The sequence below is a fragment of the Phodopus roborovskii genome, unplaced genomic scaffold, assembly GCF_943737965.1.
Source record: "Phodopus roborovskii unplaced genomic scaffold, PHOROB, whole genome shotgun sequence".
Taxonomy (NCBI): Eukaryota; Metazoa; Chordata; class Mammalia; order Rodentia; family Cricetidae; genus Phodopus; species Phodopus roborovskii.
Window position 1 is genome coordinate 2800909 of NW_026126514.1, and position 25461 is coordinate 2826369.

General features: G+C 39.2%; 1 protein-coding gene across 2 annotated transcripts in view; it reads left to right on the forward strand.

Moving 5' to 3' along the window:
- The window catches only part of Nubpl (NUBP iron-sulfur cluster assembly factor, mitochondrial), a 180320-nt gene that overhangs the window by 116710 nt on the left and 38149 nt on the right, over positions 1–25461 (forward strand). For both annotated transcript variants that reach the window (XM_051195822.1, XM_051195823.1), the window contains exon 7: positions 17278–17371. In XM_051195822.1, coding sequence (XP_051051779.1) covers positions 17278–17371 — 94 coding nt within the window. The remainder of the gene's footprint in view (positions 1–17277; positions 17372–25461) is intronic.

Below are 25461 nucleotides of genomic sequence, written 5' to 3' on the forward strand. Positions count from 1 at the left end.
TGTTTTACATATCAACCCCAGTTCCCAAACCCTCCTGTCCTCTGTTTCCCCCACCAACCCCATCCCATCCCCTTTGTGCTCCCCAGGGAGAATGAGGCCTTGCATACCAAGTCTTCAAAGTCTGTGATATCATTTGGACAGGGCCCAGGCCCTCCTTCAATGTGTCTAGGCTGAGAGAGTATCCCTCTATGTGGAATGGGCTCCCAAAGTCCATTCCTATACTAGGGATAAATAATGATCAACTTCCAAAGGTTCCATAGATTGCCCAAGACTCTCAACTAACACCACTTTCAGGGAATCTGGGTCGGTCCTATGCTGGTTTTCTAGCTATTAGACCGGGGTCCATGAGCTCCCCCTTGTTAGGTCAGCAGTGTCTATGGGATTCTCCAGCCTGGTCTTGACCCCTTTGATCATCTCTCTGTCCTCTCTGCAACTGGATTCCAGGAGTTCCGCTCAGTGTTTAGCTGTGGGTGTCTGCTTCTGATTCTATGAGTTACTAGATGAAGGCTCTAGGATGGCATATAAAGTAGATATCAATCTCATTATTGAGGAAGGGCATTTAAGATAGCCTCTCCACTATTGCTTACATTGTTTGTTGGGGTCATCCTTGTAGATCTCTGGACATTTCCCTAGTGACAGATTTCTCTTGAAACCTATAATGGCTCCCTCTGTTATGTATCTCTTGTCTTACTCTCCTCTATTCTTCCCCTGACTCAATCTTCCTGCTCCATCATGCCCACCTCTCCTCTACTCTTCCCCCTAATTTCCTCCCCCACCCCATGGTCCTAATTTGCTTGGAAGATGTTTGTCTCTCTGAGGGTCTTCCTTGTTTCCTAGCTTTTGTGGTGTTGTGGATTGTAGGCTGGTAATACTTTGTTCTATGTCTAAAACCCATATATGAGTGAGTACATACTGTGTTTGTCTCTTTGTGACTGGGTTACCTTACTCAGGATGGTTTGTTCTAGTTCCATCCATTTGCCTGTGAGTTTCAAGATTCTATTGTTTTTTTTTTTTTTTTTTTTGTTTTGTTTTGTTTTTTGTTTTTTGTTTTTTCACTGAGTAGTACTCCATTGTGTAAATGTACTACATTTTCTCCATCCATTCTTCAGTTGAAGGGCATTTAGTTTGCTTCTAGGTTCGGCTATTACAAATAATGCTGCTATGAACATCATTGAACAGATGTCCTTGTTGTATGGATGTGCATCTTTTGGGTGTATGCCTAATAGTGGAATTGCTGAATCTTGAGGTAGACTGATTCCCATTTTTCTGAGGAACTGCCATACTGATTTCCTAAGTGACTGCACGAGTTTGCACTCCCACCAATAGTGGATTATCTATTGTCTATGTTTTTGTGGGTATAGTTGAGTTCCTTGGGTTGGAGTTTTTCTTCCAGAACTTTCTGTAGGGCTGGATTAGTTGATAAGTATTGTTTAAATCTAGTTTTTTTTTTCATGGAATGTCTTCTCCATCTATAGTGATTGATGGCTTTGGTGGGTATAGTAGTCTGATCTGGCATCCATGGTGTTAGTAGAATATCTATCCAGGACCTTCTGGCCTTCAGAATGTCCATGAAGAAGTCAAGTTTAATTCTGATAGGTTTGCCTTTGTATGTTACTTGGCCTTTTTTCTTTTGCTGCTCTTAATATTTTCTTTATTCTGTATGTTTGGTGTTTTGATTATTATGTGGTGAGGGAAGTTTTTATTTATGTATTTTTTTGGTTCACTCTATTTGGATTTCTGTAAGCTTCTTGGCATATCTTTCTTTAGGTTGGGAAAGTTTTCTTCTATGAATTTCTTGAATATATTTTCTGCATTTTTGAGTTGGGTGTAGAAGACAGTGAAGAAACCCATTATTTTTAGGTTTGGCCTTTTCATGGTGTCCCATATTTCCTGGAGATTTTGTTGGACTTAAGATTGTCTTTGGTCGATGAATCTATTTTTCCTAGTGTATCTTCAATGCCTGAGATTCTGTCTCCCATTTCTTGTATTCTGTTGGTTATGCTTGCATCTGTAGTTCCTGATAATTTACCCAGCTTTACTATTTCTAGCATTCCCTCAGTTTGTGTTTTCTTTATTGTCTCTATTTCAGTCTTAAGGTCATGGACTGTTTGGATTGTTTCCTTCATTTGTTTGATTGTTTTTTTTTTTTTTCTTGGTTTTCCTTAAGAGATTTGTTGATTTCTTACATTTTTTAGTTTGTCTTTTCTTCCATTTCTTTAAAGGATTTTCTCATTTCCTCTTTTTAGGGTCTCTATTATCTTCATGAAATTGTTTTTAGCAATGTTCTCTTCTGTTTCATCTGTGTTGGAGTGTTAGAGTCATGCTGTTGTGGAGTTCCCATACTCTGGGGGTATCATATTGATCTTTCTGTTGTTGACTGTGTTCTTATACTGTAGTCTACCAATCCCTTCTTCTAGTGTGTACTGGTGGGGTCACCTCCTTGTCTGGTGAGTATAGGACCAAAGTTCTCTTCTGGTGGTTACAAACAGGTCTGATAACTCTGATGGCTCTCCTTGTCCAGTGGATTTAGGTGAGACTAGGGCATTGGCAGTCTGCGGATGGGCTGGCCACTTGGGATGGGTTACCCTGTGCACAGTCCCAAGTCCTCAGGAAGCTCCGAGCAGGGCACCAGAAGGAGGGCTCCCTCCTTGGGTGGAGGCAGGATCAGGATGCTGGCAGACTCTGGATAGGCCAGTCCACCTGGATGGGCTCCTCAGTGTGTGTGCAGGCCCCAGTCCTTAGCTTGCTTAGGTTCTTAGTTGTGACCATCCTTGTATATATCTGGACATTTCCCTAGTGACAGATTTCTCTTTAAACTTATAATGGCTCCCTCTGTTATGGTATCTCTTTTCTTGCTCTCCTCTATTCTTCTCCCAACTCAATCTTCCTAGTCCCTTCTGTCTTCCTTCCCCCTCCAATTGTTAGTTCTTTTCTTACTTAGTTGTACTGTCCACAGTGTCTGCCAGTTTGCTATGCTGGACATGCTGGTTCCTTCTCCATTCACCTCTGTTCATCTTTTGCTTTCATTGGATTTTGTCCTATGTTGTCGCATGTTAGACTTTATTTTCTTCCTATGCACATTTTAAGATTCCTTTTAAGTTTCTTTATAGTGCTGACTTAGTTTTCATGAACTTCCCTGCCTTTGCTTTGAAATATATTTGAACTTGCCACATTTGAATTTTGCTGGTTATAGCAATCTTGGTTATAGCAACTTTTTAAGACTTGGAACATGTCATCCCTCATTCTCTCCGTCTCTCTCCCTGTCTCTCTGTCTCTCTTCCTCTCTCTCTTTGCTTTTAGGATTGCTTTTTTTCCTTATAATTTTAGTATTGTTTCTTTGCTTTGTATTTTAGATATGTTGTAGAGAAATTATTTGGAGTTTTAAATGCTTTCTGTATTTGGGTGTTCATTTTTGTTTTCTCTAGCTTTGTGATATTTTCAACCATAATTTCATGAGAAGACTAATTAGTAAGCCATTAGATTTTTTGTGGATTATTTCTGTAGTGTGTGTGTGTTAAAATAGACAGGTGTCACCAATCCAATGTTAATAATCAAAATATCAATTTCCTTTCCCTCAAGGATTTTTATTATGTTGTTATGAGGACAATGAAAATTATCAACCTATGTCCTCTGTCTATGCAGTCTAGCAATGAAGTAATTTGTTGGCAGAATTATAACAACTACTGAATGCACGGTTTCTACAAGCAGCATTTTGCTCTATTTTTATCTCCATAGTTCTGGAGCTCAGCTTTCACTGTAGCACATTTAGGTCTCTGTTAATTTCTAAGATGCCTGGTAGAGGGATCATGAGGAAATACCATAGAGCTGCATCTACTCTACACACTTCCCTCAATATTATAAAAAGTAATCTCACATTTAGCGATACTCAGCAATCCATCCCTCTTCCTGTAGCAGGCAAGTTGATGGTTCTAAATGAAAAGCGATCTCCCTTTGTCTATATGTCATGGAGCTTTCAGCAATTTTCTTTTAGAAGCATCCACCACCCCAGCCAAAGTAGTTCTTGAAACTGACATTCTTTTGATCAAGGCATGACATTTTCTGGGGTTCCCGGAGACAGTAAAAATAAAAGGATCCTTGACTTACAGAGCTAGAAGTTCAGACAAGACCCACACTGGACAGTTTTATATCAACTTGACACAAGCTAAAGTCATCAGATTTATGGGAGCCCCAATTGAGAAAATCTATAAGACCAAGCTATAGGGAAGACTGTAAGGCATTTTCTTAATTAATAATTGATGTGGGAAGAAGAGCCAGCCCATTGTGGGTGGTGCCATCCCTGGGCTGGTGGTCCTGTTCTGTAAGAAAGCAGGTTGATCAAGCCATGAGGAACAAGTCAGTAAGCAGTACTACTCCATGGCCTCTGCATCAGCTCCTACCTCCAGTTTCCTGCCCTGTTTGAATTCCCATCCTGACTGCCTTCCATAATGGACCACAATGCAGGAAAGTAAGCCAAATAAACTCTTTTCTCCCCTACTTTTGGTCATGGAATTTCAACACAGCAAATAGACACCCTCACAAGGATAAGAACTTTCTCAACACAGCTCCCTGACACTGTACCTCAGTTGTATGATAGAAGAGAGGTCTTCCCCAAGGCAGTATGCCATTCAGATCCAGTTTAGGCTGTGCTTTGCTTCCTTGTGGTTCTGAGACCCGTCCTAGTGCTGCTGCTTCCTGCATCTCTTCCTCTTCCTTTGGCTCTTGTGCTTGCCACCCCACCCTGTTCTCACTGCTTTGATGCTATCTTTCTTGGTTTTTTGTTCTCCAGTCAATGTTTCTGACTTTCTCATGACAACTAAGCTTCAGCACCTTCTCACAGTTGCCTGTCCTGAAGAGTAGTACCAGGTGATCAGTGGTTCCGCTCATCTGCCATCGTGGGATCCTCTGTCTAGTTAATTTCTCCCTAGCACAGAAGTGTGATAGTGCCCTATCATCCATGACTTGCTTGTCTGACTCTGGCTGGCAGTCTGTTGTTTGCACCCCTGGAGATTGATAAGGAAAAATTGGGGTACCCATCTTACTGATCTTTGATAATTTTTGTTTGAAAAAGACCTAGTGATGCTTGCATATCAGTATCAATCTTACCACTTTTATTGCTAGCAATTAGTGATTGCTTTCACCAGGATTCCCTATAGTCTACTCACAGATTTATTTGTGTTGCTGTCTTCCCTTCATAGGGGCAGGCACTTCAGAGATGTTATACATTGCTATATCCCCAGTGTCGAGAACAGTGCTCAGTTCGTGTAAATGTTGGCCTATGTTTTGATTCAGTGATAAACTCCATGTTAAGTATCTTTCACACTCAGCCATTTATACACAATGGCTTTAGCATATATACTAATGTGTTATCTATAATATTAGATAAATATATGCACTCACCAGATACCTGTTGAGTCAGGAGCAGCATCTAGATACATTATCACATTTACCTGCTCATCAGCTGCAAATTTATTTTTTAGCAGCTCAGTGTAAGACAGTTTCCTTAATTGCGAATGGAGGAACAGCTGCTCATTTAATGGGTTTTTAATGGGATGTGTGAAACTCATCCATTACCTTATTTCATTGTAATTTCACGATCTAGGTTTCTTGGCCGTCTTTGGGTAGCGCTGAAGTAATTATGTGCTTTTGGAAGTTCCGAAATGCCTAAGTCTGTAACTTGGGAATCAGGCTGTTTCCATCATCTCCTAGTCCTCAGGCTTAGTTCCTTCTTTGTTTTTGACATCTCTGTCTTAATTCTAATATCTGTGATCTTTAATCTTTCTCAGTGTCTTTTGTGTTAAAACAAGTTACAATGAAAGGGTGTGGCACTGCATTTTACTCCTTTACTCCTCGGTGCTTATGAGAGTAGACACATTGTTTCCTGTACAGCTTTGTAGGTGGCAAGTCCTTCAAGGTTGTTATGAGAGTAGACACATTGTTTCCTGTACAGCCTTGTAGGTGGCAAGTCTACTTACTAGAGTCAGAATGTGGGTTCTCAAAAGGTAGGAATTTGTTACTCAAATAGCAGGCGGGACTTCTTAGCCCCAGTTTTTGTTTTTTGTTTGTTTGGTTTTTTTTTTTTTTTTTTTTTTTTTTTTTGTTACTTGCATTTTTTCTTAAATTTGACCACATGTTTCCGTGTTCACTTTTATTGTAGAAAATTTGCCTTCAATTTTCAAAAACAGCATGTGTCAGTTTGAATCACCTAGGCATTTTGGAGAGAGATTTTAGAGATCATTTGTTTGGGTAATTTTGGAATATGGCAACACTACAAATGCATGAATATTTTCATAATATTCATCTATAAGAATTGTGTTCATTACAAGAAAATTTAATCTCATTTGCAAGAGACAGTAAGAATAACTTGTCTTTGTGTTGCTGCTACCTAGTTAGTAGGGCCTTTGTTTTCAAGTTTATAATCTGATTTCCCCTTTAAAACAAACTACAGAAAGGTAGAAAAAGAATGTTTGTATTGACCTGCTTTGTAGGGTACCTCTTGGACAAATATTTGACTTCTGAATTTCAGCATCTTTATCTGTAACAGGCAAAAGTGCTGGGGTGACCATCTGGGGTAATTCTCGCTCTAATGGTCCTCGTTTGCCCCACTATAATATGAGGAAGCATTAACATGTTCAGATTGAAGTGGTGGATTGCTAATAAACTCTGATGTCTGAGTTCTGATTAGCATTTAGATATGCACACAACTCTCTTGTCTGTCATTGAAACTTTCCTGAGTTCTTTCCTTGTTGAAATATATGTATACATGTACACACACACACACACACACACACACACACACACACACACACACAGTACAACTGTAACTAGCTGTTTTAAGTTTTCAGCTAGATTTCTGCACACCAAAGATCCTCATTGTATTTCAGTAGATTCTTACATTTTATCAAGGAATCATTGTATTTCAGTAGATTCTTACATTTTATCAAGGGAATGAGGTCATTTAGCAGCAGTTTCCCCAGTAACAAAAGACAGATCAGGAGGCAAAAATGTATCTGAGGCAGGGGAATGGGTCACTTAGTGAAGTGCTTGTTCTGCAGAGTTTGAGCCCCACAAACCACCTTTTAGAAAAAAAACCTGAAGTAAATAAAAAGAAACAAATTTCAGTTTTCTTTACAGCTAAATAGTATCCCATAGTATATAGGTACCACTGTTTTTATTGTCTACTCATCTTTTGAAGCATGTTTAGGTTGTTTCTATTTCCTAGCTCTTGTGAATAATAGAGTGGCAATGAACATGGCTGAATGTATGTCTGTGGTGTATAATGAGTCTTTTGGGCATATACCATGGATTGGTGTAGCTTGGCCTTGGTAGACTGATTTTTAGCTTTTGGGTATTCTCCACCTGATTTCCGAGTGGCCACACCAGCTCTGTGCACTCCCACCAGCACGGAATGAGGCTGCTCCCTTTACATTGACAGCACTTGTTGTTTCAATCTTGGCCCTTCTGACTGAGGTGAGATGGAATCTCAACGTTGTTTTAATTTGCAATTTCATAATTGCTAAGGATGATGATCAATTTTTGAGGTATATCTTAGCCATTCTTATTTCACCTTTTGAGAACTCTCTGTTTAGATCCCTACCTGATTTTTTAAATTGGGTTGTATGTTTTCTTAGCTCTGTTTTTGAGTTCTTTGCATATCCTAGATATTAATCCTTTGTCAGGTGTATAACTGGCAAAGATTCTCTTCTATTCTGTGGGTTTCTTCACTCAATTGATTGTTTCCCTAGTTGTACAGAAGCCTTTTGTGTTTTGGTTTGTTTCTGTTTTCCAGGCCCCAGTTACACATCATTCGTTACCATTTCTTAACAAATGGGGTCTAGTTCAGAAAGTCCTTTCTACACCAGCATCTTGTAAATCCTGCCTAAGTTTTCTTCTTACAATTTTAGTGTTTCAGGTTTGAAAGTGAGTCTTTGATGTACTTGGATCTAGTTTTTGTGCAATAAGATAGATACGGGCCTAATTTCATTCTTTTGCACTTGGACATTCAGTTTTCCTAGCATTTGTTGACGATGCTGCCTCCTTTTCTTCTTCTTCTTCCTCTTCTTCTTCTTCTTCCTCTTCTTCTTCCTAGTATATGTTTCTTTCAAATATACTTATGATTGGCTTATCTATTTTATTCCACTGGTCTTCTATGTCTTTTTTTGTTCCAGTACCATATTATTTGTATTACTACAGCTCCTTAATTTATCTTGAAATCTAAAATATCAGTCCCTCCAGTGTGATTCTTTTTTGCTTAGGATTCCTTTGGCTATATTGGATGTTTTCTGGTTCCATGTGAAGTTCTCAATGAGGGAAGAAAGGGAGATGAGAAAGTGATATAATTCTATCTCAATTAAAAATACCTTTGTAAAGTAAACAAATGCCATAATATCAGCAGATCAGCACAGCACAGTGAGGACTACGTTCTTATGTGACATTCTCTTCCATTCTTCTCTTTGATTCAATATTGGTGTTGAGGTGTAAAAAGTCACAGAATGAAAATAAGAGCCTTCTTTTGGCTGAGTGTGTGCCCATTATATGTGGGTACAAAGAAGCTACACATGTGCTGGATAGTTATGTGTGATCTGCAACCTTCATGGTTGGAATTGAAACTCCTCCCTGCTGTGTCCTTGGGGAGCTGTATATGCAATCTCCTCAGCAACTGAAGATTTCGTCTGTTGTGCCAGTTACAGTATTTTATGTTGATGTAACACATCAGGCCTTAGGTGACATACAGTAAGGTATTTAGGAGGATATTCAAAGTAGATTGTGGTTCAGTGTGAATTTAAATTTCATTTTCTAAAGTTCATCTAAATTGTCCGATAAAATCTCATCGTTCCAGAAGTAAGTTTCTTAAATATGCTAAGTAGACAGAGGCAATTTTGTCCTATGGAATATAGCTGCCTTCTTCTTTGTAAAGTGTTTATTTTGTTAGTTTACTGTTTTGAGAGAAAAATAAATTTTGTGCAGTTTGTAAGCATTTCTCCACAGTTACTTTACCCAGGAGATCACTGTCATCTCTCTTTCTTTTGCAGTGGTTGTCAGTATCTGAATGCTCACCCAGTCTGGAGTAATTGTTTTTACAGATGTGAGAGCCAAAGTCCAGAGGATTCAGATGTCTAGCACCTGTTCACACCGCTAATTGTACACTGTTTCCCATACTAAAACTCTTTCTGTTGAATTGATGCCTGGATTCAGTTCTTATGTGCTAGTTTCAGATGCTTAGTGTTTTCTAGCTTTTTTTTTTTTTAAGAAAAACATTATAATTAATGTTGAATCAGAATTTAAAATCCACAAACCTCAATATAATAGGTCAAACTTTAAATATAGCTTCATATGCAGCTAGAATTCTCACAGTTGGTTTCTTATTTGATGATTTTGATCTTTTGCATTTAAACATGGAATCTACTGACCTAGTTTCAGAAATATGTTCAAAAGCTACATTTTTGAGAAAACTATTTAAGTATTTCCATCTGTCCCTGTAGATTGTTTACTGAGATTTAAGTGATTACTCCACATCATGTTCTTATCTGGTATTTGGCAGCATGGCACTGATTTCAAACAAGACCTGTTTGATGGCGGGTTAAAAGCTGAAATGCTCTTCATTAGCACAGTGCTGGGAAACTTGTGCCTACGATTTCCATGGTTACTAGAACCCTTACATTCTAATATAAAAGACTCTTGAGGATCCTGTGAGGAATGGAAACAGTCAAGAAGAAGGGGGGAGGGGCAGAGGGAGAGAGAGAAAGAGAGTCTATCATTATAATGAACCTGGAAAGGGAAAATGTGGAAATAATTATGTTTTATATAAATAATTGACTTTCTGTGACTCTAAGTGGGTTCTGTCTTACATGCTTAAATATCACAAATCACATACTGGATAAAACAACAACAAAAGAAAAACCCACTATGTTCTTAGGGTCATGAGTTTTTGCTAGCAGAACTCAGGAGAGATTTGCAGGATAGTAATGTGGTACCTCAGGCCTCTCACTTAACAATTGGCATAACCTTGACAAATGTTACCAACTTTCACCCTTTAGTATTCTTCTGTGTAAAACAGGTCATAATCAAGTGTGCATGTTCAAAGCGTCCATAGGCTTTGACCATATGTAGGTTCTCGGTAACTACTCCTTTATCCTGCTATACCCCACCCGTCACCTGCTGTCCACTTTCTCCTTTCTTCTCTTCACCAGCCCAGTCCCACTTGAGGGTCCCTGAGCCCCAAAGTAAGATGTAAGCAGTTGGCAGGAGCTAGAACCGGGAGTCATCTTGGCCAGGCAGCTCTTTGGATTGCCCTTGCATATAGTGTGTGGGTGCACTGGTCTCTTGGGGGAGTCAGAGTTCTTTGGGTACTCCTTGGAGAACCTGAACTTGACCAATGGCTGTAGATACTTTTAGTGGGGATCCGAAGATACTTTTAGTGGGGATCTGAAAGTGGCTTCTATGCCAGCCTTGAACTTTGTTCTAACTAGCCCCAAAAATACTTTTTAAAATTTCCATCAACATATATAGTAATTTTGTAACTTTCTTAGAATGCTACATAACTAAATATATTTTACAAACTGCTACATATTAAATTGGAAAAGTGGATTGTAACTTTAGCTATCCAAATTTATATAAAGGATTAAAATTATTTTGGTAATTTAAAAACATAACTTTTATAATTTTTCATACAATGTTTTGATCATATTCTTTTCCCTCTCCCAACTCCTCCCCTCCTACTTACCCAACTTCATGTTCATTTTCTTTCCTAAAAACAAAAATAACAAAACACAAAAGCACACAATCAAACAAAAACCCAAGACAAAAAACAAAACAAAAAATTAAAACAACAACAAAAACATAGAGTCCATTTCATACTAGTCAACTGCACCTGAGATAAAGCCTAGCATGTGACTGATATATACCCAGTGTCACTCCATTAAAGAAAACTGAAATTATAAGACTTGCAGGTAAGTGGATGGAGCTAATAATAGTTAACCTGAAAGACAGAGCCCAGACCCAGAAAGATAAACATTTTATATTTTCTTATATTAGGATGTTAGTTTTTAAGCTTTAAAAACATATATACTTTATTTAGAAAGCCCACCCACAGAGATTAGATAGCTAGGAAGGGACTGGGTGGGGAGTGGGGGCATCTCCCAAGGAAGAAGATATGAAATATAGGGTTACATAGGGACAAGGAGGAGATTGAAGCAGGAAAATTAAGTGGGCACAGGAGAGAATGTAGGAAGAGATAACTAGTACTAAAACTAAAACCATTTTGATTTTTAAAGCAGGTTTATGGTATTTCAGGCATCTGTGGTCATAGTCCTGCACTTCATTAGCATCTGCTTCTTAGTTATGAATATCTGTACATATAAGCAGCTTAAATTGTGCTTTAGAGAACTTAGGTATTCCTATAAATCCAGAAAAGCATTACTTTTATGACAATGGTAATTTTTATATTTGACATGCTCTTGTTTTACCCATGCATTGGCTTTACATAGGTCTCTGTGGAATGTTGTGCTTTAAATATTATTTCAGTAAATGAGCTCAAAGTGAGCAAAGAGGACCCATGTATCAGGTTTGGATATCAAGTGCCCTGTGAACTGATGCTGTCTCTAGGTTGCCAGAATGGGCTTGCTATTGACTTCTGCTGGAGGGCAGCTTATGAAAAGGAAGATGACAGTGTACTCCTCCTTCTCAGGGCTTTATCTATAATGCTTTCAAGTATACCCCTCCCCCATCCCCTGTAGAAGGGAAGCTGTTTGAAAATGAATCAAAGAACTTAATTATTTGGGGGAAATGAAAACATTTGCCATGAACACATTCTGTTGTAGCTTGAGCAGTGTGTTCTTTACAATTGGGTGTAGGTTAGAAGGATTGGGTTAATATATCCTCTGTGTCATTTATTTGTTCCACTCTGGAGGCCATCACTTAAGTAGAAATTTTGTCATTCAGCCTTTTGCCAAGGAGTTTATATTTAAAGTAATTTTTTTTTTTGTAACAGTTTTCTTCTTACAACCAAAATAAGTTGTTGTATCATCTTGTAAATAAGCCACTAGGAAGAACAAAAGCGATGCATTGTCCAGACATTAAAAGGTTCTACTTTAGATTTCTTCTGTATGTTAAAGGTTTCTTGAATGGAGAAGACTTTCATTTTAGTTGTATAATATATTTGCAAATGTCAACCTGACTCACAATTCTTCTGTACCTGTTTATTAATAAACACTGGTCAACTATGAGGGAAGAGTCTGGCTATGGAGAGGGAGCAACAGGCAGGCCTGCCAGTGATCTCCTCTGTCAAGGGGCAGTCTTTGCAACTGAGGAAACAAGTCTGTAGACATAGGCCTCTGAACATGCCCAATCTCATCTGAAACTGGGGAGAAAGTTTTATAAAAATAACAACTCATAAGTCTCAAAGAGCTGTTTTATATCTTAGAAATCAGGTAAATAAAAAATTATCTATTACTTCACTAATTTGTCTGTGAAATTTGATCGTGGGAGCTAATGCCAGGTTAAATGCATCTTCTATACCAGTTTTCTAGTTCATTTTCTGTTGCTACAACAAAATTCTTGAGGCTAAATAACTTATAAAGAGATGCTATTTCAACCCATAGTTTTGCAGCCTGGTTCAAGATCAGCTGGTTCTATTTGGTTTCTGGTGGGGACTTCTTGTACATCACAATATGGCAGATAGTACCATGGTAGGAACCCATGCAAGAGTGTCAACTCATGGTGAGACAGGAAGCTAGATAAATAGACTCAGGGCCTAGGCTTGCTCTTTTACAACAGCTCTAAGAACTAACCCATCCTATTAGATCAGCATTAAATCCTTTATTGGTAGTTTATGACCTAATTATCTTGCACTAAGTTATGACTTTTGTGGTGCTTGCATGGGATGATGGCATGAATAGTTGTTTATTCACTACAGAGGGCACCAATGACATACCAAAGGAACTTCTTTTTCCACCTAAATTGAATTTAGTGAGCCAGTAAATTTATTGAATATACTTATAGGAGTATGAATGAGCAGTTACAGCAGTGTGAATACCTCACAGAAAATGCCACCTCAGCAGGGGTGATGATTCTTACAAGTTGTGTCTCTGGAACTTCCTGCATGACTTGCATAAATTTAGCTTGTCACAGCCTCTTTCTGGCAGTGATTATCTTGAATAAAGGCTTTGTGAATTTTGTAAATTTCAGAAACTTCCGAGACTTGTGAATTTTACTTCCTTCTGTTTTTTCCATTGATTTTCTGAGTCTTAATGAGTTTCTTCTCTCTTGGATGTACTTTGAGGCGGGATGATAATTACACAACAGTGTCCTTTAAAAGCTCTACTACTTCTCAATATTGTCACACTGAGGACTGAGCTTTTAGTGTGTAAACCTTTGGGGGATACCAGTAAGGATAAAGAAAGTGCTGAGAATGAGGGGAAAAAATGTGTTAGTTAATTCCAGGCACATTTTCTATTAAGAATCAGATCATGCGCCTTGCTGGGCAGCTGTTGGCAGTTGATGACTTCTGGAGAACAGAGAGTCAGTTTCTTTAAGAATGTGGCCCCAGATAGATAGACTACACACCAGTGGATGGCCCCACACTCAGAGTTAGGGCAGCACTGATTACATAAGAGAAGACACAGTTGGGAGGCAAAGTTTAAGGGTAAATCTTGGAGAAGTTAGGTGGAGGAGGTCCAATATGATCAAAACACTTTGTATGAATATATGAAATTGTCAAAAATAGTGAAGAATTATATTTTTAAAATGAACAACAATAAAATCAGATTAATAGCAACCATTTAGACATCATTCCACAACATGCTGGCAGTGTTAACACACTTAGGGCTGACCTGTAGGTGCAGACTACTAGAAAAGGTCCACGAAGAAACAACCAGCAGTTTTACTTTGGATTTCTTAGCTGGTTCAAGAAGTTTGCCATTATTAGCCCAGCAGAGCAGTTTATGTCATCAGCACTGAACAGGCCAAATGTAAAGGCCATGGCGCCAACACCCCCATCTGCTGATCAGAGGCTGTGATTATTAGCCTCCTGATGGGAATTCAGTCCTGTTGAGGTCAACAAGCGTTTATATAGAAAGTCAGTGTACATCATGTAGGTCCTGGGCCAGCTCTTTTTTCAGATAGTTGTGATTTAATTTAAGAGTCATTTGAAATGAACTACTGTAACAGTGATATATTTTTAGTTCCTTGGAACCTTGGTTCTCTAAAATAAAAAAAATGGAAGCAGCATAATCAATATGCTGAAATGTCAGGGAACAACAATGATCAATTGTTGGCACGAGACATTCTCTGAAATGAAGAGACTTGCCTGTCTGCCACTGCTAGCAGTCACAGATGAGGACAGAAAAGGAGACAATCTCCTTTATCTTTCTGGGGAGAGTTTCATAGATGGCAGCTGTCTTAGTTAGGCTTTCTATTGCTGTGAAGAGACACCATGACCACAGCAACTCTTAGAAAAAGGGAACCTTTAATTGGGGCTGGCTTTCAGAGGTCCAGTCCATTATTATCATGGTGGGACATGCGCCATGCAGGTGGACATGGTACTGGAGAAGGAGCTGAGAGTTCTACTGTGGCACTGACCACACCCATTGGGGGGTGGAGCCATGGGCGGAAGTGACCTGTGGAAGGAGGTCGGAGGGGGCCAGGAAAGGCTCTCTTTCTGGCGTGACTCGGACAGGAGAGGGTCGGGTTGAATTTCCTGGTGTTTAATCTGTCTAGGTTGTAAGTTATTTCTCCCTGAATAAACATCTATTTGGCCTATTTGTTTATCCTGATCCTTTTTTACCGCGATATTCTACATCTTTGGTCTCCAGAAATAGGAAGTGAACTGAGCTTGAGCAAGAAGACCTCAAAAGCCCATTCCCACAGAGACATACTTCCTCCACAAGGCCACACCTACTCCAACAAAGCCACACCCCCTAAAAGTCCCACTCCCTATGAGTTTATGGGGGCCAGTTTCATTTAAACTACCACAGCAACTAAGGGTAGCTGTAAGGTAACTGTTTTCTAAGCTATTGAAAATCAGTCTGTACTCATTGTTTTCTTAAAATAGGTCATTATACCACTATCTGTTTATGAAATCACAGGGACCCTAAAAGTAAATCACTATATAGTGTCAGCTACTAATGGATGCTTTGAAGAAAACTGGTGTCAGGGAAGGCAAGAGATGGATGGTTATGGGGTGTGTGCTGCTTTAGGAAGCAGTGTGCCATGACACTCTCATTTCTAGGACTTCCAGCTGGACAGCTTTCCTTCAGAGATCTTGGCAGGTTCTGACCAGGGTCCTGGCCGCCTTTCAGTAGGCCTTCCTCCAGCCAACCCTCTGAAGCATATTGCGGGGATGAAAGAGACTCAATAAAATCCATTGATAGGTCTTTTTCCATCAGACATCTTTGTAATACTTGCTGTGTGCAGTTCAGGCTGAAGAGGTTTTTTTTTTTAAGAAACCTCTTCCTATCTGATATAAATTTTCAAATCAGGGACCAAATCATTTTATGTAACGAGGGGTGCTTCTAGTCCTCTTCCTAACACATACTGCTTCCTGATTTGTCCATCTCTGCTTACTTCACTAGAATGTTAGTTCCACGATGACTGGACTTCGTTCTAGTCATTGCTTAATGTCAGTCACACAGCACAATGCTGAATACCAAAGAGATTCTAATAATCATGTGTTGAAGAGATGCATTGCCATATGCTATATGAACAAACATGTTAAACCTAAGTCATTTTTTCTTTTACAATGATGTAGAAAGTCATGAGACAGAGTGTGGAATTCTTTACACAGTTGCTACATAGCTTAGAATCCCAGCCTTGCATTTCTTTATTCCTTGAAGGGCAATCAGCAGCTCCTGTGCTGTCCATTTCTTGCTAAGGTGTTTAACTCAGTTTATAGTTTCACAAAATGGATCATGATACATAAGTAGGGTGACTGTCCTTGCTCACTTCAGTATCTGAAAGTCAGTAGGCTCTTTATGTAGAACTGGAAATATTGTATCTATTAACTATCTAGTGTGGCAAATTTCACAATCATTTAAGTATCAGTTATTTTCTAGTATCACGGATGAGGACAAAAGTGATTTGGTGACAGTGGGTACACTGTCTAGTCTAGTGAACTTGGGCAGTTTTGTCCAAGGAAGTGAATTTTGAGCCGAGGTGGTATCATTAAAAAAGACCAGGCTGTATGGGGAGCAAAAACTTGTGCTTTATTCTAAGAGCAATAGAAACAATAGCTTTCTCTCTCTCTCTCTCTCTCTCTCTCTCTCTCTCTCTCTCTCTCTCTCTCTCAATCTCTGTGTGTGTATGTGTGTGTGTATGAGAGAGAGTGTGTGTGTGTGAGAGAGAGAGAGAGAAAGTGTGTGTGTGTGTGTGTGTGTGTGTGTGTGTGTGTGTGTGTGTGTTGCTGGGGTCATACTGGATTGGCAATGATGAGACAGATACTGGCCCTGAGGCTTTAATGAGAACAGATAGATGGTCATGGCCTCATTTCTTGAGAGTAGAAAGAAGTGGATGTGTTTCAGAGTTTTAACAGACAGAGTAAGTAGCTGGTTGAGGGCAGTGAGGGAAAGAGAAACATTAGTTATGAGGTCAGCTTACTAGGCTAGATAACTGAGAGGATCCCAGGCCTTTCACAGAGACTAGAGAAGCTGAGGGAACTAGCTGAGGAGAAGCAAGCATGGGGTGCTTGGCTATCTACAGCAAAGCTGAGTATTACAGTCTCTGCTATCTGGATGAATCCTTTAAAACCCAGTACCTATAAAGAAGTAATCAACTGGTACTGGGAAATTAGTTGTATTAAGATTAAATCTTTTCCCTGTGATTTTTGTTTTCATTATTAGTGTGTTTATTTTAATGAAGGAAAAATAACAAAATTATTTGCATAAGAAATGCTATACTAAAACAAACAAATACAAAACAAAACCTCTGTGGAACAAAAAGCTAACACCTTCATAGACAAAATGTAAGCTATATCCAGTGAAAATAAATGATTTATTCTGAACAGAAGACCACAGTGACAGAGGCCACTAGTGTGTGTGTGTGTGTGTGTGTGTGTGTGTAGGGTCTTGTCACCTGGAAACTTATGCTTATCATTCAAAGCAGGTCCTGTAGGTAGTGTCTAACATCTACACACTCATGTGTCCTTAGCCTACAGTACAACATTGGTCCCTAAAAGGAGCTTGGGATGGGTATTGTTTTAGATATGCTATTTATATATTAGATTTGAATACATTAATATTTTCAGAAATTATTATACAATGACAGTATTTATACCATCTTGCTTTTTAGGTCGATTGGGGTCAACTGGACTATTTAGTTGTTGACATGCCACCAGGAACAGGAGATGTGCAGTTATCAGTTTCACAGAATATTCCTATTTCAGGTAAATCCTAAAAATTTGATTTCTTTCTTTGATGTATTACTGTTACTCTACATAAGAATAAACTATATCAGAAAACTTTGTGTCTTAAAATTATTTATAAATTGGTCATGAGTGATCAGAATTATGTATTGAACTTTTGATGATACATATGTATATTTCTAAAAGCAAATGGTACTTTTGAAGGTAATAATAAATCTGTATTGTAGAAAAATTTAGATGTATTTAGGTAGGTCATGGCTATTTGCACATGTTGACTGTTGTCCAAATCTTAACAGCAAAGTGTTAACAAAATCCCAGAAAATACTAGTTAATGAAACTGAGTAGCAATAAGTTTTAGGAAAATTGGCTTTTTGGCAAATATAATTTTGGAAAATTTCTTTTGTTTTAAAGACAAGAGAATAAAGATAATAGCTTATTTGGTCAAGTGTACAATATATAACAGTGAATGGAATGTAAAAATTGGTAGTTTTTATTTTTAATCTATTTCTAAAACTTCCTCTGGAACAATTGCAAATGTGTGCACATACTGGGCCTCTAGGAAGATAACGGAAATTTAAAATATTTTTGCAGATGAATTTTTATGGGTTATTTCTGCTTTGCCATTGCCATTTAATTATCAAAAGGCTTAAATCTAGGTTTTTGACAAGCTGTAAATGTCTTTGTTACTAGTATGAGAGCCTTGTTAATATGGGTATTAAACATTTTAATGTGTTTGTTTTCTTAATTGAGTATTCTGGTAAGGCAGGTTATAAAGGACGAAACTGGTAAAAGGGGAAAATAACAATAGTTTTTCTTTAAATGATTGCTCTATCATGTAGTGTGCCTTTCCTTTTTTAAAGTAGAGGAGTTCACTGATTGCTTCAAAGTCCCACATTTACAATGTGTTGTAGCTGAAGTTTTCATCAGTTCTGACTGGGTTTAAAGCTTGTGGTTGGAACCTCTGCATCAAGGTCCCTGGTCTGAGTCGTGGTTTGTTGAGTTCAGCCTCAGCCCCTCCAACTCATTTCAGCTGCAGTTAAGCTAATGTCAGTGATTCTGTGATAAATTACATTTACCATGAAGGTGTCAACTCTGTGGCCTATGTCTTATGCATGCCAGCATTGACATGAACAGCGAAAAGACTCTGTTTTCTCTAGTGAGTGTATGTTGATCTTATAATTCAAGAGAGAGATGTGGCTGGTAGAACTTGTACTTTGTACATGTGAGATCTTGGGTTTGGTCCTCAGAACAGGGAGTAGGGGTATCAAACAACAAAATACCCTGCCAAAATGACACTCAAGGGAATTTGGGGGACTGTGTGATCATTTCTCTATGTATTAAGATGTTTGTTCAAGTCTAGTTTTGAAGTTTAGTTTTATTTTGGCCAATGCTATTTCATAGCAAGCATATCTAAGAAGACACCAGAAGTGGACTGACCCCAGGAATTAGTTTCTGGCTGTCATCAGTTTGTATTATCTGGAACAGCCTGTCAAAGTCATGTTTGCCCTTCAGTTTTATCAGTTGCCCTTCAGAATTATCTCTTCTCTAATTATAAACCTAGTTTCCTTTTCCTTTTCATCACTGACATTAAAACTCTTTTAAGACACTCCGTTCTTAACTGTTTCTTCTGTTCTATATGCCTCTAAGTCACAAATCCTTTAGACCTGTGTCATGTCTGTGATTAAACTTTCTGTAAATCCCTTCACATAAGGTGAGATCCCATCCCAAAAACATGTATGCCAACTGCCCATATCCTCACAGCCCCTCACTTTCTTCCCTTTGCTTCCCTGAATCTGTGTCTCTATGCACATTCATTCAGAATGTCTTCCCATTGCAGTCAGGTGCATGCCCGAGTCCTGAATTACCTTTAAGAGCCATGTGTTCTAAATGCTCAGTCCCTGTCTTGTCCCCAGCTCCTCCCTGGATAGGCATCATTTGCTTGGACTACTCCCCAGCACTCAGATTTTCTCTTCATTTGAAGCCTGCACACCTGTGCTGCACCGGTCTCCTCCCTAGATCTGTTTCATTCACCTTTGCACTTCCCATGGAACCAAACCCACTGCCTTCCTGCAAATGGGGCATCAGTGAATGGATGCTTTGTCACTGTAAGTATTTATTACCTTTCCAGTTAGGTTATAAACCGCTTGAATGCCATTTTTTTTTTTTTTTTTTTTTTTTTTTTCCTGTTCAGCCTTGTGTCTCTTAGATTACTTGGGCAGTAGCACCTACAGGTAATGCTGACAGTGCTAGGCTGAGCAGTTATCACTGTCCCTGTGAAAAGCTCCCAGCCCCTTTCTTTATCTTTTCTACCAGTTTACTTATTGTTGTGATTCCCTGCCCCCACACCACACTGATTTCACTAAATAATTCTTCTATGTGTAAGTTAGACAAAACATTCTTTAAAGTCAGAAAGAAAAATCATTCCAGCTAAGGATTTTGTTTTGATGTAGATGGCATCTGTGGGCTGTTGATGCTGTTCACTCTCCCCTTTCTTGTTGTGCTGGGATGGGGAGGGGCTTGTCTTCCTTTCATTACTTGTAGGCTCTGTATTCAGTGGCGGTGGGATTCACTAGCATTGTTCCATTCTGAGGAAAGAAGCTTACTTCTGCCACGATGCTAATTATTTCTGCTTGCACTCTTTCCTAAGGAACCTTGCCTGTCCCACAATTTATAAGGATAAAGTGAGGTAATATGAAAGCTATTATCTAAATCCATAGTACGTTTTTAGAAACAGCTTACATGCTTTGAAGGGGGTATTTGCTGAGGGGGTTGCTGTGTGATCAAATGTCCCCCACAAAGACACACGTACTACAGGCTTGGTCTCAGCCTGTGCCTTTGTTGAGAGCTGGCTGGGTCATGAGGGTGCTAGTGTCATCAGTGGCCTAATAGCCACCTTACCCTTCAGCTCTCTCTGCTTCCTGGCCACTCTGAGGCAAGCAGTTTTGTTCCCCTCCCCCTGCCAACACTGCTATGTCTCACAGTAGTGCAGAACTAGCCAGAACAAATGGCTACGGGCATAAATAAATTCTTTTTAGTTGTTTTTCTCAACAACTTTGCCATGGTGGCAAAAAAGCTGACTGATGTAGAACATTACTGAAATGTTGTGAATGGGAGTCTATGTCAAGTTCACGTGGCTCCAGTCCATGTTGGCAACAAAGTAGATGTTTTATACTTGGAAAGAGGCATTGTTTTGAAAATTCATAGCAGACCTGTACAAGCAAAAAGATCCTTTCTTTAACTGCTAATTAGCAACTCTTTGTATGTGTTCCATTTTGTTCTGTGGGTAGATGATGAGCTCAGTGTTAAGAAGAAACTTCAAAGAAAAAAATTACTCTCTTATTTGTGTTCAAGTGTTGTTCAGCGGCAGCAGTGAGTTGACGGATACATCAGTGAGCAGTCATGTAAATCTGAGTTTACATGGAGTGCTGAGTCATACATACTGTAAATGCAGACCAGAAGTTCCTAGATATAGTCTGAAGGGAAGAGAAGAGGTGGGATAAAGGATGGGGAATGAGATCAAGACTTTATCGATGCTCTTGTCTTACTGAACTTGACAAGAGATGGCATTATTACCATCTCCATTATGTTTCTTATCTTTTTATTGATAACACAGCTTACTGCGCTTTGTTTGGTAGTTTATTTTGTAAAGTGTTTGTTTCTATGTCTTGGGTCGGGTTGATTGCAGAGTCAAATTCTGATTTGTTCCCAAGATGTATGCTGATGCTCTCTAGGAGTTATTGATGGTCTAATTATTTTCCATCATGGAAGAGAGCTAATACTTCTCTGAGAGGCATTATACTTTTCTTAACAATTTTGAAAACATGTACAGTGTTCTAGTTTTCAAATTCTCATAGATTTTTCATTTACTCTTGGCATCAGCCGAAGTCCTCTAAGTGTCCATCTGAAGACTGTCCTAGCTTTGGTTTAACTCTAGAATTAAGCAAAGAGTTTATGCTTCACATTTAGTATGTGAAACGTGCTTTCTTTTTCCAAGGATTGAAGTCTTAGTAACTTAAAGTGCTATATAATCAGATGATGCATCTTAATTTAATGAAGAGTCTACAGAGCTGCTGTAAGCAGCAGCATTATTGACACTAAAAGATGATGACGCTCCCAGGAACTAATGGCAGGAGTTCTCCCTGCTCTTCTACCCGAGAAGGCAAGGGAGTGAAGGGTGTTAGTACCCTGTAGTCTTAGAACCCTTGAAGGAGGTGCTTCATGGAACTCCTAGGACCACTGCAGGGTAGGAAGGAAGTCTGTGAGGTAAGACCCCAACATCTTTCCTCCCACAGTCTCATCTCCTGCTGGTCCCTGCCTCTGGCACACACCCTTTGTGAGCCAGGAAGTAAGGAAGCTCAGCGAAGACTGGCCACAGAGGTCAGCTCCCAGGCCACTGATCACGACATTAGTGGATGGAGAAAGACTCTGGGCAGACTGATGGGGGAAGGAGTTGGCGAGGCACTCACACCGCATTTATTCTTTGTGCTCCTCATTTCACTGCGTATTAGTGGCCAGACACAGACAAAATGGTAAGCAACGGATGGGATTTATGGCCTTGGAAAGCTTACAAGCTAACAGAGACACCAGTAGTACAGTCAAATCAGTAAAATGCTATACTCAAAAACAAAATTATACTGTCATCCATCTTATGTCCAGAATATTTATATTGTAGATAAAACTGAATCAGGTTTATTTTTGTATGGTGCAGAATAACAGATGTAAAAGTTTATTTTGACTGGATAGAGTTGGGGGGAAATCACTTAGTGTGATAGTGAATGTATTGTCAGGTTAACATTTATCTTCACCTTATTAAGTAAAGATTAATAGAGAAATAAAATATTGGGAAACTATTCAAATAGCAGAAGGGACAAAGGCCAGGTGGCTGAGGGAGAGCCATTGCTCATTCTTTGTTCACAGAAGAGAGCCATGCGGGCTCTACTGTGAGTCCTGTTTTGATTTCTTATCTCCTGGTCCAGGAGGAGCTGCTGTGTGTGGCAGGGTAGTCAGCTAGCTAGGATTCTGAACATCTGTGGGCTTCTGAGAGGCGGCACAACAGTCTGGTGCTGTGTTATGATAATGAGGTGATGTCCTTTTTTCCAGTCTAGGACCCTTCCCATCTGGGCCCCATAGATAGAAGCCAGTAGCCTTTTTGTGTCTCATTCATTTAAATGAGATGGGGCAGGAAATTTAAATTAAGCCACTTTAATATTTCAGTCACTGTTTAAAGCGAAAGGCATGTGCTGCTTATAAAGGTGCCCATCCTGCTCCAACAGTACTGGACTATTGACTGATAAAAATTCCTGAGTACAAGCTATATGTGGTCACATGCTTTCTTCCCTCTCTAGCAGCAGTTCCTTAGCTTGATCAATTTTCTCCTCTATGGTGATAGTATGCTAATTTGAATGGTCATTTATGAAATGAAAATCTGTTTGAGATTGGTGGATCTGGAAATTATTGCTGCTGTGCTAAATAAGTAAGTAAATAAATGTGTATGGACCATTATTTGAAACGGCTCCTTGATTTTGTAGTATTTACTCTTTAAAGCAAAAAGAACAGTGATTTCACATTTGTAAACCACATAAAAATAATTAAAAATTAGAATTCTTTAAAAATAGTTCATAAGTTGGCAAAATGAAGTCTTTAAAGATAACCCAATGCTGATCTTTTGGAAAATCACCATCATGTAAAAAAAAAAGTTCTTCCCCATTTTTAATTTTAGTGCTGTTTTCTCTATAATTATATAATTTGTAATCACCTCCAACTGTAAAGCCAGCAATATGTAGACTTAAATCATAGCTTTCTTTTAGTTGTCAGAGACATTAAATCTTCATTTGTTTTTAAAAGATTGATTTATATTTTTATTAGTAATGTATGCATCTGTGTAAGCATAGTTGCCTACAAGGGCCAAGAGAAAGTGTTGTATCCTCTGAGCTATTGCAAGTAGCAGTGAGCAGCCTGACATGGGGTCTCAGAAAAGCAGCATGTGCCCATAACTGTGAGCCATTCCTCCAGTCCCTAAGTCATTATTATGTTTTTAATTTTAGACTTCGTTGGGTGTGCTGACCTTCCATGCAAACTTTTGTTGGAATTTCATTCATGGATGCCATGTTCATGATTTTTCTCATTGCCTGACAGAAATAACTTGTAGGAGAGGGAGGGGTGTGTTGAGCCCAACACCATCGAAGACACCATGATAGTGGCAGCACCAGATGCTTCTATCACATCAGCCAGAGCGAGAGATGAATGGTCCTTAGTTGGATTTCTCTGTTTCTTCCTTTTTATTCAGTCTGGAACCCATGGCACTGTACCACCTACATGAAGGGTTGGGTTTCCTTTCTGAGTTAAACGTCTCTGGGAACTTCCTCAAAGACACATCCAGAAATGCATCTCCTAGGTGCTTGTGAATCTAGTCAACCCAACATTGAAGACTGGTTATTACAGATACTTGGCAAGGACTGCATCACATAGACAACTGTTGGCTTAGTCACTGAATTATGAAAATTCTTTCCAGAATAAGTTTCTTTTGTAGTTGTAGTTGGACTAAAATGCAATTGTTGAAGTCTCACCCTATTCCAGGATTTTATCTTCTAGAGCATTTCTGATATTCCACTGTTTACTTATTTAATCCTGGGGATTGCTAGGCCTTTGCATACAAAGCAGACACTCTAGCATTGAGCTTTATCCCCAGCCTGAACTTCAGGCCTTGTTTAGTTTAGACTTATATTTCTAAAATTAAATGTAATACCCATCCTAACAGCAATGTTTCCTATCTACATTTAAGAAGAAACAAAGTTAATTGGGGCCTTTTTATCAAGCTGAACATGGAAGTGGAATTTATAGTGCATCAGTTACAAATTTGATGGAATAGCCTAATAATGAATACAGTTTTACACTGTTACATGAAGGAGCCCATATTTTGAAAGCATCTGCAGATGGTTCTAATGTAGTCAGCTTTCAGAGTCACTGTATGAACCAGCTGTTAGGTGTCTAAATTCTTTGAGTCCTTCCCAGCTGCTCATCTCGCCTAGTCTTCTATTTTATTGTTCAGGAATTTTTGAGAAGTTCCTTCACGCCTTACTTTATGGTTAATGTCCAATGTATGCTCAGATCCACATTAAAATCCACATGTAAGCCCCTTAAAGACTGACAAATACCCACCAACATCTAAAGGGCTTTACATCTGCTTGTAGATGTCCCAGGCTTGAAGGGACTCTCAAAGGTGTTCTGAACACTTGAAAAGTCTCAGTCCTTTTTCCTTTACCTTCTGAAACATACCTGGTTAGTAACAGTTAGGTAGGCAGTAGCAGTCATTTTCTCATCTGGAGTTCCTTTTTTTTTTTAAAGAAAGAATAAAAACTGATGTGACAGCTGGGAAATAGTACTCTGCAGAGAGCTTGCTTAGCACACCCAAGGTCCTGGGCTAGAATTGCACCACAGAACTGAACAAACACAGAGCTGTGAACCAGGAGTATCAGCACATGCTGTGATCCATTTGTCAGGAGGCTAAGGCAAGGGAATCACGAATTCAAGGCCAGCCGGGGCTAAAATGTAAGATACTGTTTAAAAAATAAATAAAAGAAGCCAGGCATAGTGGCACATGCCTTTAACCCTGGCACTTGGTAGGCAGAGGCAAGTGCCTCTGAGAGTTTGAGGTCAGCCTGGTCTACAGAGTGAGTTCCAGGACAGCCAGCACCACTTACAGGGCATCAGGGTAATTTTTGGTGATATTAGCAACTGAAGTTATTAGAAGGCCCATTATTTGTTGAGTGCATTAGTGTTGACTCCAAATTCTGTTATGAAAACATGAAGTGATAAAGTTGACTGTGCTCCTTCTACCAGTAACTTTGAAATAGAAGGGTTTTCACCCATTACTGCTTTGACAACTCTTCTTCATTCCAATTGACAGAATTATTTCCCTTTCCCCTCTCTCCCTCCATCCCTTCGCCCTTTCTCCCTCCCTCCCCCTCTCTCTCCCTTCCCTTTTGTGCCTTGTTTTGTTTTTGAGCCTTACTGCTATCTCTGGCTGACCTATGACTCAGTAGGTAAACCAGAATGACTGAACACCCATGGTATTTTCCTGCCTCTGCCTCTCTGTGGGGACTACAGGCATG